Source organism: Rhea pennata, chromosome 14 (genome assembly GCF_028389875.1).
Source record: "Rhea pennata isolate bPtePen1 chromosome 14, bPtePen1.pri, whole genome shotgun sequence".
Classification (NCBI taxonomy): Eukaryota; Metazoa; Chordata; class Aves; order Rheiformes; family Rheidae; genus Rhea; species Rhea pennata.
Window position 1 is genome coordinate 22,031,734 of NC_084676.1, and position 18,377 is coordinate 22,050,110.

At 41.9% G+C, this 18,377-nt stretch overlaps 1 protein-coding gene across 2 annotated transcripts in view; it reads right to left on the reverse strand.

The window, feature by feature from the left end:
• The window catches only part of PPP2R2B (protein phosphatase 2 regulatory subunit Bbeta), a 109,425-nt gene that overhangs the window by 79,934 nt on the left and 11,114 nt on the right, over positions 1–18,377 (reverse strand). Inside the window, exon 1 of one of the 2 annotated variants that reach the window (XM_062587010.1) lies at positions 12,740–12,801. The exons of the other annotated variant lie outside the window; for it this stretch is intronic. Coding sequence (XP_062442994.1) covers positions 12,740–12,800 — 61 coding nt within the window. The 5' untranslated portion in view covers position 12,801. Of the gene's footprint in view, positions 1–12,739; positions 12,802–18,377 lie in introns of those variants that run through there. 2 annotated transcript variants of the gene reach the window in all.

Sequence of the window (18,377 nt, forward strand, 5' to 3'; positions counted from 1 at the left end):
ATCTGTTGCATCTGATGTGATGATCTGCAGGCAATTTCAGCTGTGTAAAATACACACAGCAGATTGCTTAGAAAAGCTGCTGGTTTCAGTGTAATGTAATGCGTTAGAAAAGGATATGGCAAATTAAAACAATTGGCTGCAATGCTGATAACTGCACAACCCAGATAGCTTGTCATAGTAGTCTTTAAGTAGTTACCTACTTTTTAATTATTTCAAAATTCAGAAGACTTTCTAAATTTTTAGTGACACTTTCCGAGACAACAGCAAACGTGCACTGTGGTCCTGCCTGCTGACAGCACTTTTTTCCACAGCTGCCTTGACACAAAAATAGAAAGTCTGTCGGCAATGTACTGCAATAAGGTTGGAAATTCAGAGTCAAGGGCTGGAAAGATAGCCCAGCCTCATTCACGCTTTGTTTGCTTATTGTCATACATATTTTAAGCATGAGACTATTTTGGTATGGAAACGTCACAGCAACTCATCGTAACATATTCTGATTCATCCAGCTCTTTGTTATGGTAAGGCCATAATGTTCTACGAGAATGACTGAGTTGTCACAAAAAATTATAGCTGTGGCTTTTAGCATGCATGTGAATTTCCTGCCAAATACAGAGGAGTAAAAGAAGCAGCAACAGAACAACTCGACAGGAAAACAGCCATACACTTTTAATACTGTATGTTCGTAGGGGTGAAACCACATGATGCACACATCACATCATGCCAACATTTGCCTATCGCTATTATCTCCTATAAAATCAAACCCTTTAAGAAGAGAACCTTTTACCTTTAACTGTGTGTATGTTCAAAAGGCCTAACCATTAATGGAAGATCAAGAAATGTTTTGCTCTTCCTGCTCAACATTTCTTAAATGTATGCAATCCTAAATTCAGATGGTAATGCTTCTTTCTCCATGTCTCCGACTGACAAACAGGGAACAGCAAATAACAGAGTCAGAAAATTTAGCCAACTAGTGCTCCTGTGGAATATCCATGTTGGCATGGTAATTTCATCAAATACAGCTCTGTCACTCATTTGCACATTATTTTCATTTCATTCTTTCCCTCTGAATGACAGAAATTCAGTGCTCAAACTCTGGGATTATCTGCTCCTGCCTCATCGACTTCTGATGCTGTGCCTTCTCCACAGCGGAACTTGCAAATGCTTCCAACAATAACAACAGTTGGGGAAAGTGTGACATTTATTTGACTGATGTCCCCATGTAATGTATATCATTCAGCACTTAACCAGGCATGCTGGTAGTCGAAGGGACCATTTCTGCACAATGCAGAGTGAAATTCATCCTTTCAGAGTCTGGCATGAGATGTACAAGTGAGCAAGGTCTCCCTGGTGGAAATGAAGCCCCCAGTGCTCTGCACTGCACGGCTCCTCTTGGGCACCCTGTCACTATTTCCTGGTACAACACAGCTTATGTTTACACTCTTGTCTTCAACTCGTGCCTAACAGCAGTTCTCCAAAGTGGCTGCATTGCAGTGGTGAGAAGTGGTTTTCTGTATGCATAGTCTTCATACTATGCACACATAGTTTACACCTATTACATCTGATTTCTACTTCTGGAATTCTCTCAAATGAAAAACAGGATGTAAACGTAAGAATATAAATGAGATGAGAGAACATTACATGGCCATGATAAATATACAAAATATTTAGGACATTGGCCAAGTTTATATTTTCATTATACTAAGGAGACCAACCTTTAGCAAAACATAAAAACAAATTGTGCTACTAGAAAATAATTATGAAGAATATCTTAGGACAAAAAAAACAACCCCATCCTGCAGAGCCTAGAAGTTTACATGACTTCTCAAAATGCTAATGTTGTAAAACTGATATTTGTATATTACTAATATTTATATAAAAATCTACCTCATGTCATTTGGGAAAACAAACCTGGAAAACTTAATTAATAAAAGATACCACATCTTATTAACGTTCATACAGTAATTACCAACACCACAAATCCATCTGTTAAGTAGTCAGCAAACAAGACAAACAACTCTATTCTGTTAAACAGATTATAAAATGCCTCAGGGAAGGAAATCTAATAGCCCCAACTAAATCATGAATCAACCACCAACCTAGTCCACCACATAGGCTCACGTGAACGCACATATGTATGCGCTCACACGCGTATCTGCCAACCTCAAACCATCTTCCTGAATTACATGTACTAATACTATGAACAGTGAGGTCAGTATGACATTAGGTATATAGGGGTCTACACTGAAATATGATGATGAGATCACTGACACTTTGTTGGCCTTCCATTTATTTTTTCCTAAAATAGACTACTATCCCCACCAAGATGACACTGGAACAATATGCAAAATAACAATAAATTCAATTGTCCTTGTCCTTGCAGAGATCCTGTTAGCTTAATCCAATTTATTAAACAAAATTAATTTTATTCTTGTCATGTTTTTGAATGTTTTCTGAATATTTAAAGCAAAAAACATTCTTGCATGAAGAGTAATTGATTCATCAGCATGAGTATTTATCATCAAAACATTACTATTTTTTTTCCCTGGACATTCGATCTAGTCCTGAGATATCAAAACATTCAACCCTCCATTCTTCATGCAAAACATGTGAAATGGTATATCAACTCATATGCATGCTTACCATGATTACTCACTTAAAACAAGTAATTGTGCTAATTTAAAAAACGCATTTGGGTGGTGTTTTACATGATTCCCCAGAGTTCACATTTGTCAACAACTCAACCTAACTTGCTGCAATATGCACCGAGTACTGCTGCAGATAGATGTCCTGAAATGCAATTACATGCCCAACTCCTCCTCAAAACCAACACAAAGAAAATATAAGCACCTACAGGTCTTCCTCTCCCAAATGCTTGTCTCAAGCACTTCCCACACTTCATCTCTCGTAGTCTTTCTGCTCCATCTTGCCATTTCTGAGCAGGAGAAGAGATTCATTTATAATTCCTCTAATTGCAGAGTCTGCTTCAGATCTATCCATGCACCACAACACGTAATTACTGCTAACAGACTATGGCAAAGAGGTTGCAGTGCTTCATTTTCCTGATGACCAATTCAAGGGAACAAAACATCAAGGGTATAACTGTAGTGTTCCCTCCACACCTGCCCTCGAATAACGTGTGTCAGAAAAATATGACCATGACATTCTATCAGAAATAATCTCCATGGTCTTCTCAGTCTTACACACGTGAAATGTCATCAGCATGAATGTTACTGCTTTAAGTTCAGACGACATGAAGAGCAGTATCAAGTACTGACAGACCTGCAATGCTTTTCCTCTGAAGGACAGCTACCCTTGAAAAATTACAAAGTCAGCACAAAAAGGAAAAGATAGAGATTTGAGGGTAGCCCAGTCAGTAAAGGGCTGCAAGGACAGGTCTGTAGGCAATGCACTCGCTGCACACACATGCTTGCACCCATGTCAATGGAATACCACCCCTCCAGAAGAAGTGGAGCTACTTGCCTCCCCAGTGAGACAGGGGAGTGCCCACTGCCGTGTGCCGTGTGTCCAGGGTAGTATCCTGTTTTTAATCAGCTGAACTGCTTGTTTTCTTTTCCAGTTATTCTATTGCCCAAGACTTCCGATTAGCAGTTTGGATGTAAGGAAGTCTAAGCTGCTATCAAATTAAACAGTCAAGCCAATTAGACATTTTCAATGGAATAATGCATTTTTTCTATGAGGCAGTAGTTCAAAAATGCACCTTGATGATGTTTCTTCATAGGGTAACATAATGTTTCAGTTGCCATCTGCTTCTGAATTGCTTGCTTTTTAAATTCAGATGAGAAATGCAGAATTTAAGGGTGGAATCACAGTAAAAATAGAAGAGAAACCTTCTTATTGGCCCCTACTTTTGACTCCATTAATGGCCACTTTGTTTTGTTGTGAAATTTTCACTTCAGGCACGTTACTAAGAAACAAGATTAAAGAGAAATAATGCCAGTGTGTGAGCTTGCGTTGGCAGGGTGTGCACATGTGTTTGTGTGCAACTCTGCTTGCAGCTGTGACAAGCAGCAGTCAATAAAAGAAAACTGCAAGGTGAGTTCCGCCTGCAACAAAGACATTTATCTCTCAGGCCAACACGTTTCTTGACCCACTCCTTCCTGACCCATTGAAAACACTTATGAAAAATGCCCCTTTCCATCCAACAGAGCATATCCCACCCTCTCCCTTGCTCAAATGCAAGTCCCCAGTTCTCAGTTACAAGCTCTGCTCAGCTCCGCTCTGCTGGTTCCCTTCCAGCCTGACCAGCACTATTTATAGCATGAACCTTTCAGGGAACCTCTCTGTGACAATCTGCCAAAGAGAAGACAACAAAAACTGCCCTAGTTTTAGAGCAGACTGTAATCTAATCTACTCTAGTGTAAGGGATAAAATCCATAATATCCATGCCATCCAGAAGCATAAATCCTTTCTTCATAAACAGCTCATGTATTTAAAACGACATTTCTAATGCCACTGAAATACCAAAGTCCACTTGATTTCACAGTCTCGGAAGCCAACATGCTGTTAGTCTCCAAGCAAGAGTAGATTTCAAGTGCAGAAGGAAGGTGTATCAAAGGTGTTTTCACAGGCAAGTATTGAAAATTTTATTCTGGGTTTATAATACACAGCTGGTCTACGAGATGAGGAATATTTCCATAAACCTCTTCAAGAGAAGGAGAACCAGCATCTGCTGCATCTGGGATCTCATGCTGAAAAAATCCCAAGGACGTAACCTTGCCTTTTGTGCCTTTTGCACAGGTCAACTCCAGCCACGATGTTAAAGAAAAACAAATGAGTCATGGAAGCCCAGAGGATTAAAGCTGCTGTGACCTTGCAGCTGGAGTTGACGATGGCCTCTGCCCGGGCACCGACCACAGGGCCCTGCACGGGGGCACAGCTCTGCCACCCACCTCCGCTGGCTCAGAGGCTGCAGGAAGGCACATCTTCCCCTGCGCACGATGCACCCACCACGCCAGCCGAAGGGCCGTGGCAGGTTCCGAAGCCCCCTCAGCCTGTGGCCTTGGCACCTGAACCCCCAGGAAAACCCCTGCCACAGGGGGTGTCTCGGAGGCCGAAGTTAGCTTGTTGCGGGGAGCTGCTGGCTTTGCCAGCCATGCAGCATGAAGAGGGAGGACGAAGCACGTTCAGACAGGTCAGGTCCCTCCCACAAGCCCCCCAAAAGTCAACAAGAAAAATGAGGAAACCTATGTTTGATCACGCTGCTTTCTGGCTCATTGGTATGTAGCTGACCTTCCGTGCTGAGAACACGTCAAAGCGCTTGGGACCTCCTTTTCCCTTCAGCACTTGTTAAATTATATTTAATAAGAGGCCTGAGAAATAAGCAAACTCTAATAACCAGCTGAGGAACGCTTCAAAGCGTTCATCAAATAACACGGCACCGCCAAGTACTTTGTTGTACCTTTGATATTCAAAATCTGGGGAGAATCCAGGCCTTTGATTAGGAAGATGAGGAGGTATTTATTTATTTGGGTAAAAATACCATTCATTTTTAAGGTGTGCATTATTATTTTATGGTATTACCAGAATGGGAACTAACAGTAAGGGAATGTCCCGGTGCTTTATGTAAAAACCTAAGGGAAAAAATGCAGTTTACAGCTTCCTAAATAAAACTTATTTGGAATAGGGACGAGCAAACAGTGCAGGGGCAGAGCGTACGCATCCCTAGAGTCTATTCAGTGCTGAACCTGGACTTGCTCTAAGTTGTAATTTCTAGTTTGCTCTTATTCCAATTCTTCTTCTGTTAAAAAGAAACAAAAAAACCCCACTCTATTTGTAGTGGAGACAAGAAGGTCAATAAAGACAAGAAATCAAGAGAGCCAAGTCCTATTTCTAACTCTACCGCGGAGTGCTTGGTTTGTGCTGGTAACTCACCTGAGATCCACTGTTCCAGGGACCCCCCTGCGCTCGCTACGCTTCGCAGGTGATTTGCGGGGGTGGGGGGGGGGAGGCATTTACAGGGCCACACAAGTATCGTGTTGCTTTAAGTTACTTTGGGAATGTTACAGAAAGAAGAAAAATGCTTTATAAAACACACTGTTCATTCAATAAAATTCAGCAATACACAGTCCCACTCACTCTGGTTCAATGAACTGGATTATGCTGATCCTAACAGATGCTATGCCAAGTCCTGGCATTGACTAACATGCATAGTGCTTAGCAGCCCCCTTCGGGGAAGGAGGTACAAAACACAGCAATGGGCTGAGAACGCAGGAGTTCATCACCGGCCTCTGCAGGATGCCAGTGTAATGCATACTGCCTATGGCTGCCCTCAGTGCTCAGCACACCCAAACCTCCTTTGGGGCAGATAGATACATTTCAGATCACATTGCCACTGTGCACTGTCATTAATCAATGCTCAATGACAGTCCAAAGTCATTGCAGTTTTCATACCTCTCAATAAAAATAAATTGCAGTTCAAATCTTATGGTATAAACACTGCTTAGGCAGCCACTAGTTTAGTAACATCAAGGTATTGACTGATTTCTACTTATAGGCAAAAAAACCCACCATATTTCAGTAGCTGAATCACTGCAGCGTCCACAGAACAGGTATCCAGGTAACCATGGTAATGGTGTCCCCAAGCAGGAGAAAGAAGAAGAAAATAGACTGATTTCATTAATTGCTAGAAGAATTCCAGAGAGAATTTGCAGCTGGTCAAAAGAAGAGGAAAAGAAATTATTTAAAATCAAGAAACTCCTCAGAAACCCAAGGTTGTCTCTTAACATTTAAAATAATGGCACACTGCTTAACAGTAATTACTTTGTCTGTTGCTGCACCTTCTACGAAAAGTATGCAAAGCTCAGGATTTGCTTCTCTCCTGCATCTACCCTGCTGAATTCCAGGTGCTAATTGCACATGTTCTTAGAAAGCCATTTTTTTTTTATCTTTACGCACATAAGAAACACATTCTAATACATTCACTGAAGGGCAAACAACAGAAGTTTCCTAACTCTAGAGGAATAGAGCATACGCTGGAGATGAGATGAAGAGATGAAAAAATCTTTTCATTTTGTGACGTTTTATAGTAACTCCTCGGTGATGAGTTTTGTGGCTTTCTCTCAGGTTTCTAACGTGGAGATACTCACAGCACAAGTGACATCCAGCACAGTATCTGCACTAGGCAGCAATGTTTTCCTGAAAATGGACTCTGTCATATCTAGCATGATTCTTTTTCAATTGCCCAAATGATTCCTTCAGGTTGTGCTCCAAGCCAGCTGTATAATTTGAAGATTAAACTCAGGTTCATGGATGAGGAAATGGTTTTGTTTTCAGCAGACTAATCACTGCAACATGGTCCAGCACATACTTAATTTCCTCTTTAAATTGTATGCTGGAGTTGTATGTCATTCTGGGTTAAAGGATGAGAGCCATCCTTGGGAAAGAGCAATAGGGTAGCTCAAGTGTGTGCAACATGGTCGTTCTCAAACTGAGCCACTGAGGAATCAGCTGTGATCTCAGCTGTACTGCTGTAGATAGGGAGCTGGAAAACGCCCCAATAAATCTGAATTTGGCATTGTGCTATTGCTGCCAAATGAATGCAACAAAGTGATGGTGAACTACTCTCCTACCATTTTCTTGACTATTCCTGTGGCTTTTACACTATTTTCACCAAATTCTAGAGGAAAACAGAGGTTTGTTTCTGATTGGTAATGTGCCCAGTACCAAACACTTTTAAATAAGTGATCCAAAAAGCCAAGTATGTTCTCCTTCAGGAAACTGGGATATAGGCAGCACGGGTTTATACTGACTACAGCCTCCGTATATGCCGCACTTTCTGGGATTTCAGCTGCCAGAAAGCATCTCTCACTGTGCCCGAGAGAGAGCAAGAAGAGACGTCTGGTTAATCATCGCGCACCAGGTTCCCCAAGGGAACAAGGGCTCTGCAGCAAGGGCCATATTCAGCCTCCTCCCCCTCCCCTCCTGCTCCTGCATATGTTGCCTATCCAGCAGCAAGCATCAGACACCAGATGGTAGGGTATGCATGCCACTCAAGCTCTGAGGAACAGCAAGGGACACTCTTCAGCAGGTTGTCCTGGGCAGGTCTTTGGGACCCTGTTTTGCTCTTGCAGGATTCCCTTCACAGGGGACATACTACCCCTAGCTCTGAAGTCCAGTTCAGGCTTCACTGTCAAGAAGTGCCTTGCCAGTGCTAGGTGATGAACATATCAAAGCGTGCATAGAGACTGCACAGGAGTAAACACATATGAACAGCTGGGCATGGAATTGTTCTGCTTTTCTTGCATGCACAGTCTTGGAAATAATAGATGTGCTTCATGTATACAACTTAAAATGCAGGTCCCTGAACCATAGGCAACTCCCTGTTTCCATCATGGAAGGCAAATCAGCATGCTGTATTTCAGGGTGGAAGGTGTGCTATGAGACAGCATAAGGAGTGTTTGAGCCCCATAAAGCGTCTTACTAGTTGCATTCCCTGGCTTATAGGCTTACTTGTATTCTCTGACTAGTGAGACAGAAAATTGGGACTGGTAAGCCCCTCACATTTTAGAAATCTGGAGTTTTATAGCACCTTATAACCCTATCATAAAAAAATACTCAACTCCAGGCTAAGACAGCAAAAGGAGTAAATAGTGTAATGGAGCACCTCAGAATTTAAGTATGAAGAATGTCTAGATCAAAGTCACAAATTCCCAAATTCTAAGCCTGATTTAAAGTCCCTTTTCAGTTCTCTTCTCCAGTTGGTTAAACAATGCATAGCTACTTCACAAAGATGACGTGCAGATTAATTAGTTAATGCTTTAAAGATCTTTTTGAAGCCATTTAGTGCTAAGTGCCTTCATTATACAGGTAGGCAGAGCAGCTGGAATAGGCATAGGGAAAAGAGATTTGTGGCTGAAATCAGCCACAACACAGTTAATCCAGTGAGAGAAGTAAGCTGAGCTCAGATATTCAGGAACAGATCCTAAATGAATAAATTGATGAAGACTGAGTCGTGGAAGCAGATGAATGCTGCCAAGAGGAGCTAACCATCCTCTATTCCCTGTAAAGTCAGTGAGGTCACAGGCACTCAGCAGATACTACCATGAACATTCAGTACTCACAAAGATCAAGTTTAAAAATCAGCGCTGTCCACACCAGAAGTCATCTATGGTTATGCATTAGCATTTACTTCTGCTAGGAGAATTTCTGAGTTCAGATTGAAATCCAAAAGTCATGTCTCAGGTCTATTTTTGACCAGGCACTGTATCTACTAACTGCTCACAGCCATACGTGTATGCACACACCCATCTTGCAAACAAATGCCAAGACCACTCTCTCCTTGCAGAGGGCACTGGAACAGTCTCCCTCCTCCTGTGTTTTCACGAATCTGGCATCCCCCACACCTCTTGCTCTTGGCCAAATCTGATGGAGCAGGAGCAAGTGCCAGAAGATATCAAGGACAGCAGGTCTGATGGCTACTTAGACACACATTCACATGCAGAGCATGATCTAACAAGTCCCATTTCCAGAGAAAACTGAGCCAAAAAGGCACATTGCTATATAACACTGTGTAGAAAGGAAAAAAGAAGCCACTAAAGACACTAAAAATAAATCTGCATAGTGACAAAAACTGAAGATGAAATATGCAGGAGTTTGTAAGGACTCACTACTACTAGTGATAAATTATATTGCCGAATATGCATTGCCTAGACAAGAGGTGGCTTACAACCGCTGCCAGCTGACCGCTCTCAAATCATATGCTGGAAAAGGAAAAGAAAAAAAAAACAGAGTGCTGAGCTGTATACTGGAAAATTTATTACTAAATGCTGTGAACTTGCATTTGAATGGAACCGCTGATTGTGAATAAATCCACCATATGGCTTTTACAAAGCTGATAAAGCATTTATTTCCTAAATATAGCAAGATCAGCCTATGGCAGTCTGTTTTTCTTTTATAATCCACATTAGAAAATCATTTGAAGTATAGCACGGAATTTGTTAGATTGCTATCAAATGGTATAATACAGGCTTTTACAGCAAGCACAGGTTTTTGTATGTAGTAGTTATACCTGCACAGCTTCACCACAATATCAAAATATTTAAATAATTTCTAGGACTTTATTTTGGTGACCTTGCTTCAGCTAAACTGACCGCAGGGAGTAGAAAGGTTAAGCCTCAGACAACTCTCTTTGTGAATTTCTTTTTAAATTAAACACACTTGGACTTGTGGCTCTTCTTGTCTGCTGACACAGTAATTTGTGAAATTCCTAGATGGGCTCAGCAGAGAGAGCACACAAAAATCTGGATGCTGACAACTACCACTGGATATTTACTACCTGATCCTGCCAACCAAAATTATAGACCTAGTTTAGTAAACCACCCTTATTTGCAGAGCGGCTAAACATGCACCCAGGTGTTATGAAAGTCACTGAGCCAAGCCTATGGGTTGTGCTGAAGGGCAGCCTGTGGAGGGAGAGGGAACGTGTGCCCTCGCCGCAGGGCTCCGGCCAGGAGAGGGGATTCAGCCTGTCCGGCTGTGTGGAGCAAACCTGTCCGGGAAGCAAACCACAAGTAGTGAGGAGAAAAAGTGGACACCTTTTCCCTGGGTTTTCCTTATCAGTAGGCCACTCCATTCTGCCCCCCCACCCCAAACCCACGTAAGATAACTCCTTTTCAAGCTCTCCGTGAAAAGAGACAACAGATCTACTCTGTAAAGAACAAGGTTTCTCAGTCAGCTGCTTTTTCTCTCTCCTGCTCCAAGCAGTCCTAGCTGTGCAACCCTGCAATCTAAATATGGTCTTTTCAGAGTGGGAGGGATGACAGAAGGGTACCTTTGTGCTGATTTAAGCACTAACTAAATACCATTGACACAGGAACATTGGGAAGCTACAGCTGAATTTATCTGTAGTCAGGTGAAATATAGCCACATAATGGGAATACCTCTAGAGCCTTGGAAATATGCTCTTAATTCTACCCTTTCCTGCTATTAGAGCTGGTTTGATGACATAGATTGCAGGAAGCCTTAGCACTAGGCATCCTGCAGACCCGTGGTCACATGGGGGTTTCTAATTAGAGCCAGAGTGCAATGGAGAGCAGCTTCTTGACACGAACAAGGGCAGGAGAGATATCACTGCAAAATCCTGTGATGATAGGATGGAACATCTGCAGTTAAAAATATTTTTTATAAAATAATCCTCAACAAAACACAGGGAAATCCAGGATGGCATCAGTATCCAGTGTTGTTCCAGCCCCAAGGTAACAGACACAGGTAGCCAGATCCCAGCCCATCCATGGCCCTGGCAGAAGAAGGGCCCCAGGTCAGGTGCACACATGGGCAGCGTCCAGCACGAGAGCCATGTGGTGGGTGAATGCTCCCACTGCAGCTCTACCGGGAGCAACCAGAGCTGGAGCAGCATGCTCCGGGAGCACAGGGCTGGCTGCAGCAAATGCACTACACCCCACCGCTATCCTCGTGCACCCCACCACTGTTACCCCCTGCACCCCACACGTACTATTAAAGAATTATTAAAGAACGACTGTTGGCAAAAATAAAGAAAGAGAGAAAGAGCAGTGAGATGCTATAGAAGTTGATCAAAACCCTAGACACCATGGCAGATGCTTTGCTTCAGCCCCTTGAGGTGCTCCGCAGAGTCCCTGGCGAGGCCAGTAACCACAGGCTCCTGCTACGTTAACACCAACTGAGTAGGGCTCCAACGGGGTGGCAGCTTTCCCAAGGCAGCACGTGCCTCACCACCACCGTGGGCAAACTGGCTTGTTTGCAAGTTGCCTGAGCTGTTGACGCCGAAATAACACAGGAGGAGAGCTAATCTGTAATGAAATGACTGTGACCATCTGTTTGATCTGCCCTCCTCGTACAGAGCACGAGTGCTGCCGCTGTATCCGAAAGCAATACCGACAAGTCACTGCAGTGCTTCTGCTCAGAGCACTTTCCCCAAAACACTTCACAGCAAGTGTGCTGCTTGCTGCAGCCCAGACAGTTAAGACAGGATGGGGCAAATGCAGAAGAGGAAATGTTAATAAGGTGCTGTAAAGGGGTAATCATTCATAGATGAACTGCAAAAGGAATGATTCCAAAATCTGTAGTGCATCTAAAAACTTGGGAAAAAAATCCTAAAACACTCCAGATTTCTAAAAATCAGCTATTCCAAATTCCTATTTGTGTACACAAAAACCCTAAAAGGGAATCTTCCCTGCTGTGTACAGAACAACAACTCTTTACTTGTCTCGCGATCTTAAGAAGGAATCACTGCCATTGCTACCGTTAGCAAAGAGCAAATAGGCCACCCCGGAAACAGCGGAGGATCACCTGGCGGCTGATCCAATTCACATGGTCATCAAACATAACTGAACACCACCACCGCCTGGGTGCCCTTGGAAATGCATGCAAGGAAACGCTCATAAACACAGAGCTCCTTGAAACACAGGCGTGTCTTCAGACTGCCCTGCTCATCAGAGGCATCTACACAGCTTGGGACTAGGAGCAGGACTGCATCCTATCACTTCACCGACCCAACCAAATACCCAGCAGATAGCCAGCAGTGCCTAAGCCTTTAACTTTGTGTATACTCACATACCACTTTACATCACCTAATTTTATGCTATGAAGCATGTGGCACGTGCAATATGTTAAGACACACTTGGTTACACACCCTTCTGTAATCATATCTTTCAAACAATCAGGTTATTTAAACAGAACAAAAAGAAAAAAAAAAGAAGGTATTAAATGCCTCAAGACTTGGGTACTTTCTGCATCTACTTACCTGGTTCTAAGCTTTCCCTGGCAAGTAATGAAGCAAAGGCCAAGTAATGAAGCAAAGGCATCCAGCACTCTGTGAAGGTTTCTGAAGCCTCTCTTGACATGAGCTAGTGTGTTTCACATTACTTCCTTGTGAACAAAAACAAGAGATACCATTCTAACAGCACCCATTTCAGCAATTTCAGCAGAATAAGCCTGAAAAAACAGAAAACGTTGCTACAGAGAGTCCCATGTAGTGCAAAGCCCATACCTTTACTGTGACTTTTTAAATGAGTTTCTGATTCTATGCATGTTCATCCCCTCTCTCTGAGCGAAGTTAGCATGGCTTCCTACAAAGTGTAAAGGCTCAGTAGAACTGTTGGGCAGAACTTCAATCCTGAGTTTTTCCAGCTTTTTTGTTTTTGCTCTATGACTTGCCACTGTTCGTTAACTTGCAGCTAATAATATTCCCATGCAAGTTTTTCTGTGTTGGAATAAAATAGGAGGATGTCAGAAATTGTCAGAGCTTTAATGATTTCACAGAAGAGCTGCATACCCTCCTAAAAGCCTTCATTAGTCCAAACAGACCCTAAGGGGGGAGAATACATGTGCTGCCCATTAACAGCATCCTGGGTAGCTTCTGCTTCTTCCCAGCTCACCAAGGCCCCTGCTGTTATTGGGTAATATAACCTGAACAGAACCAGCACTGCTCAGGCACAGAAGGTTTGGATGAGAGAGAGAATACCAACTCATATGAAAAAAAAATCACTATCTCCAGCAAACAAGTGGTATTTATTCAAACAAACAAACAAAAAAAAAAAGTCAGAATGCACAGCTTCAAAGCCTGGAGAAAACCTAGGCAATGCCCTTAATGAGCAGTTTCAGTAAGCACCATGCAACTCTAATAACCACTTTGCCAGACAGTTCTGATCTACATTCATCCTTTCAATTGCATTTTAATTAAAACTTAGCAGAGAATTCAAAACTCAGCAAATTGGCCTCCTGCTCAATGACCATTCCCATTTACCGTAACAAACTCCATGTCCAGGAATTTTCCTAGCTCTTGGCTCTCACTTAAGGACAGACTGGCCAAGTATACTTCATCTGAGATCTATGCCCTGATGTGTTAATCCAAATAGTTTTATTCCTGGTCCGTAATCATCAAAAGTCTGACCACTATAAAACCCCACCATTTCTACTCAATTCTAGCAAGACTGCCCTTGGCTCACCCAAAGGGAACTGAAGGCGAAGTCTGAACAACTGCAACTGTATATTCAGATAGTTCAGAGTGGTCCCAGTAGAATGGGAAGATTAATTTCTTTTAAACAGCTGCTCAATATCATGCTTATGAGAATTTAAAACCAATTTCAACCCCACTCTCCAGTCAATAACTTTGGAAGAATATAAATGAGGTCAGATCTTAGCTTGGGAAATTAGTGCAAAAACATATACTTTTTCAACAGTAAAAGCTGATATCCAACTCAGGCCTTATCTGAATCTAGTTTCTTTCCTTCTTCTTCTTCTTTTTTTTTTTTTTTTTTTTTTTTTTTTTTAATATATACACATCTACTTCAGCATCTGGCCATAAATTTACAGCAGCATAACATTTTCCTTGTGACACCAATATAATAATGCTTATACTAACACCCATGATTTACAGATACAAAGCACCTTTATTGTTGCACTAAAAGGTTTAGAACGTCATTGCTTTGATTACAAAATTCCACCTCTAACTGATGAGAACATCACATGGAGTCAGACCTCAGACCCTGCTTATACTGACTTTCATCAGGGCCTGCGCTGGCTCCCAAAATGCAGCCAACTGTATGCTCAAAGGCAGAACTGCTCTTAGCAGAGAGTCAACAAAACAGTGTTTTCAAAGAAGCCAATGAGCACCAAGAAGTTACAATGGTGACATCAGCTCGTCACATGAGGGAAACTGGCAGAGGACCTTTCCCAATCAAGATGTAATTGCTATCTTCAGGAAATCAAGCGAAATATTTATACAGAAAATTTGACAGACCCATGGGAATCCTGGTGGAATCCACATTGCAATTAAGTTTAAAACATGCCAAGGAAAGACCTGTTGTGTGGCAGCTAAGGAATGCAACAGCAATGATGCTTTAGGCTGTAAATATGGCTGCAAAAGGCTCCCTGGCTGCCAACCCAATTACCAGCATTGCAAATCTGGCGAGATGCCTTCTGAGTCATCCAAAATTGCCCATGGCCAAAGCAGCATTCCTGACTCACTGAAGCTGTCTAGGGGGAGACAGCACAATCAAAAGACAGTTTTTAGTTTTCTCCAGTGTCTACTTCGTTACAGTCTTCTGGGCCACAGTATTATGTGTCTTAGAAGTTGGAATAAATGACATTTAGAAATGCAAGCCAGGAGAGCAGCCACAGCAAGCACCGGGACGTCACCTTCCCAAGGCAGAGGTTGGATCTGCACTGGCATGTACAATTCAAGGTCTCAGAGAGCAGGAACAGGCTGAGGAAAGATGGCGGCACTCTCTGGTTTTCCAAATGCCCAGGTGCTGAATGCTGAAATGCCAGAGAGCGATCCTCCTTCCAGAGCTACAAAGCGCTCCGCTCTTTTTCCCGGGCTCCTCCCACCGCACCCTCCCGCAGGCTGCACCTGCGGAGCAGCTGCTTGACCCAAGCCAGCGGCAGCCTGGCCAGGGCTGCACCACGCACACGGAATCCTTGCTGCTTCACAGGGCGGAGTGAAAAGGTTTGGGGTGAGGAACTAGTGTCACCCAGTCCCGCGGACACCTCCTGCCTCTCACCATGGGAAGAGCTGCTGCCGCGCCAGAGGTGCAGCCTCACCTGTCCTGGAGACACGGACAGCTTGAGCCTTTGATTGAATGACAAAGCACAGAGGAGTCACCCAGAGTGAATTTTCCCTCTCATCTTTGAGTCTTTGCCCCTTACAGGGCAAAATCTAGAATATTATTAAGGAGGAATAATTCAAACTGGGTTCCTAAGGACATATAGTAATATTTTTTGAAGTAGCTTGTACAATTTATTCCCACTGAAGTGCCCTGAGAGCACCAGCTTTTAAACAAAAACCATGGGTCTTACCCCTACCATCTGCGGCAAAAATTATACAGAAAAGGTGTAATTGCAAAAAGAATGCTCTGTATCTCTGTGACAGCTGAAACAGTTTCTTTCCTCATTTTTAGATTTCTGAAGGTAGCAGAGAGCAAAATAAAACCCTGTAAATACACACATATCTAAGGAAAATGCTGTTTTTTCATAAAAGTCCTGGAAATGGACACATAAAGTAAGAAAAAAGGCAAAGCAAATGTGAACACCATAGCCAAGCAAACATGATTCCAACTCTTGAGCTACCACAACAAAAATGCAGGTGCACCAATCATCCCTAATAGAGAAAGCAGAACCATCTGCACTACCAATATGCCTAAACACCAATAATTGAACCTGGCAGCTATAGAACTGGGTATCTTGCCAACTTATGAATAGCATGACTGCTTATCAGAGCTTCCCCATCATACCCAGTTTGGACAACATTTATCATTTTTTTCTATTAAAGATGACCAGACGTGGGCCTGTTGCTTTCCATTCTCTCTTACCACAGCACTTTTCTCGCTGTGTCTAGCACCACCCAGGAACCCGTGGAAGAACTGGACGTTACATGATTTAACCTTCATAGAGCAAGTATAAATGAATAAATAAAAAGGGGCTTAGCAGAAACAAGCTCTTAAATTCAGAAAGAGGAAAAACAAATTTTCATATACCACATCTCCTTCTGACTCTATGCCAAGTATTCTGGATAAGGAATTTGATTCTTTTCCCAATAATCCATTTTGTTCATAGCTGCACAAAACTAACTTCAATTACTGTTCTGAAAAGAACAGACCAGACAGTTAGATTCCTGCGTGTGGTGCAAATTCAGAAAAATGTAAGAACTGAGATTAGAGGAAGGCTAATACTTTTCACTAAAAAGCAAGGATATAAGACTCAGACCAAAAAAACTTAACTCAGTGTTCTATTCCAGCAGCCTTCAATTAATGGCTTCTCTTCATATAATTATAGACTATTAGTTACACGAAAGCATGCAGTATACTTGCATACTTACACAATGTTAATGTACCTCCAATACACATGCCATTCTGCAGTATTAATACGGCTTCAGATTTAATTTATGTGGGTTTCACTCCAGGGTAATTCAGACTTCAGTGAAGCTCCCAATTGCTGCTGGCCTGACCTAGCTCAGGTCAAAGCCATCAGAATGACTCACCAGAAAAATAAACACACTTGCAGTCAACATGGTTGGGATAAAGTTGAGATACTGATGCCAAGTATAGGGTCCATCATAATTATTAACCTCAGCAAAAAAGAATGAGCAGAAACATTGGCTATTTAAGGTCGACTCCAAGCCAAAGGTGTTGGCTCTGGAATCCTGCCTTCCCAAAAGTACTCCAGGCAGCCAGGCTACAGTTTGCTCTGCAAAGCAGCTAAGCAGAAACTGTGCGAAGCCAGAGAATGGGATACACATGCTAAGCACAGATCAGGTAGCTACCCTGAATTTAGCCATTAGGTTTTCCATTTAACTGATAATTCAACATCTGGGACCAGAAGCTTTAAACTAGATTTTGGGATTAGATTTCCAGTCTTTTCATCATTTGGTTTCGGCTTTTTCTTTCAGTAACTTTGCCTATTCCAAAGATCTTAGTAAGATACAGTAAAATGAATACCTAAACTTACTTTCTGTGGTGAATCATAGAGAAGTCTGCTGGCTGGAGCATATGAGGAAATGTTTATTTCTGTTTTTAACATGTATCACTCAAAAATCTTCCAAAGGCCAAAAGCTTAGCCTAGAGGTGCCCTTAAGGTAAAGAGCTTAGTTTTAAAGTGCCTCTGGCTGAGCTTTCATGTTAAAGACCCCTAAAAAGCTAACTTTCTAGCTTAAGGGTACTTTTGAGGTAAGCTTTAAAATCAGCTCAAATGCAAGCTATTAAACATCCTGGCCTTCATATCCCCTCAGCTGGCACCTACCAAAAAAAAAAAAAAAAAAAAAAAGGACAGCTCAAAGGTTGCAGAAAATTGAGAAATGCAGAAAAAAAAGAGAACTGTTAAAGGCTTAAGAGAAAACAGAATAATAGTTATCTTGGGGATACTCGAACAGATGAATTGCTATACTCTTTATCACCCTTTCCTAGCCAGGAAACTATTAATACAAATACTCTGGGAATTAATATAATTTCTAAATACCTTAACTTTAAAGGAAATTCACTTTTTTTTTTTTTTTTTTGCAATGACTCTGAAATCTGCGAGTATCAAGAAATTCAGGAAATAATTCTTCTTTTTAAAGATAGGTTTCATTATTTAGTATATTTTTTCACTAAAACAGTATTTAATCTTGAGCTAAAAGTCAGTTCCATTAACAGCACTAATTACTTGGAAATATGCTTACTACTTGACTTGACTTGAATTGAATTTTATCAATCAAGCAGTGAACAATATGAACACTTCATATTTATAAAGTTAAGGGGAATTTACTGCAAAAGCAGTAGATCAACTTCCTTAAAGTAGTTGCATTAAATGAACCAACAATTAGTTCCAGACTTCATAGGCAGAAGCAGAAGCTGTATGACCTTTTTCAGCTTAGCCTTTGTCAAATATTCATACTGAATAAAGAA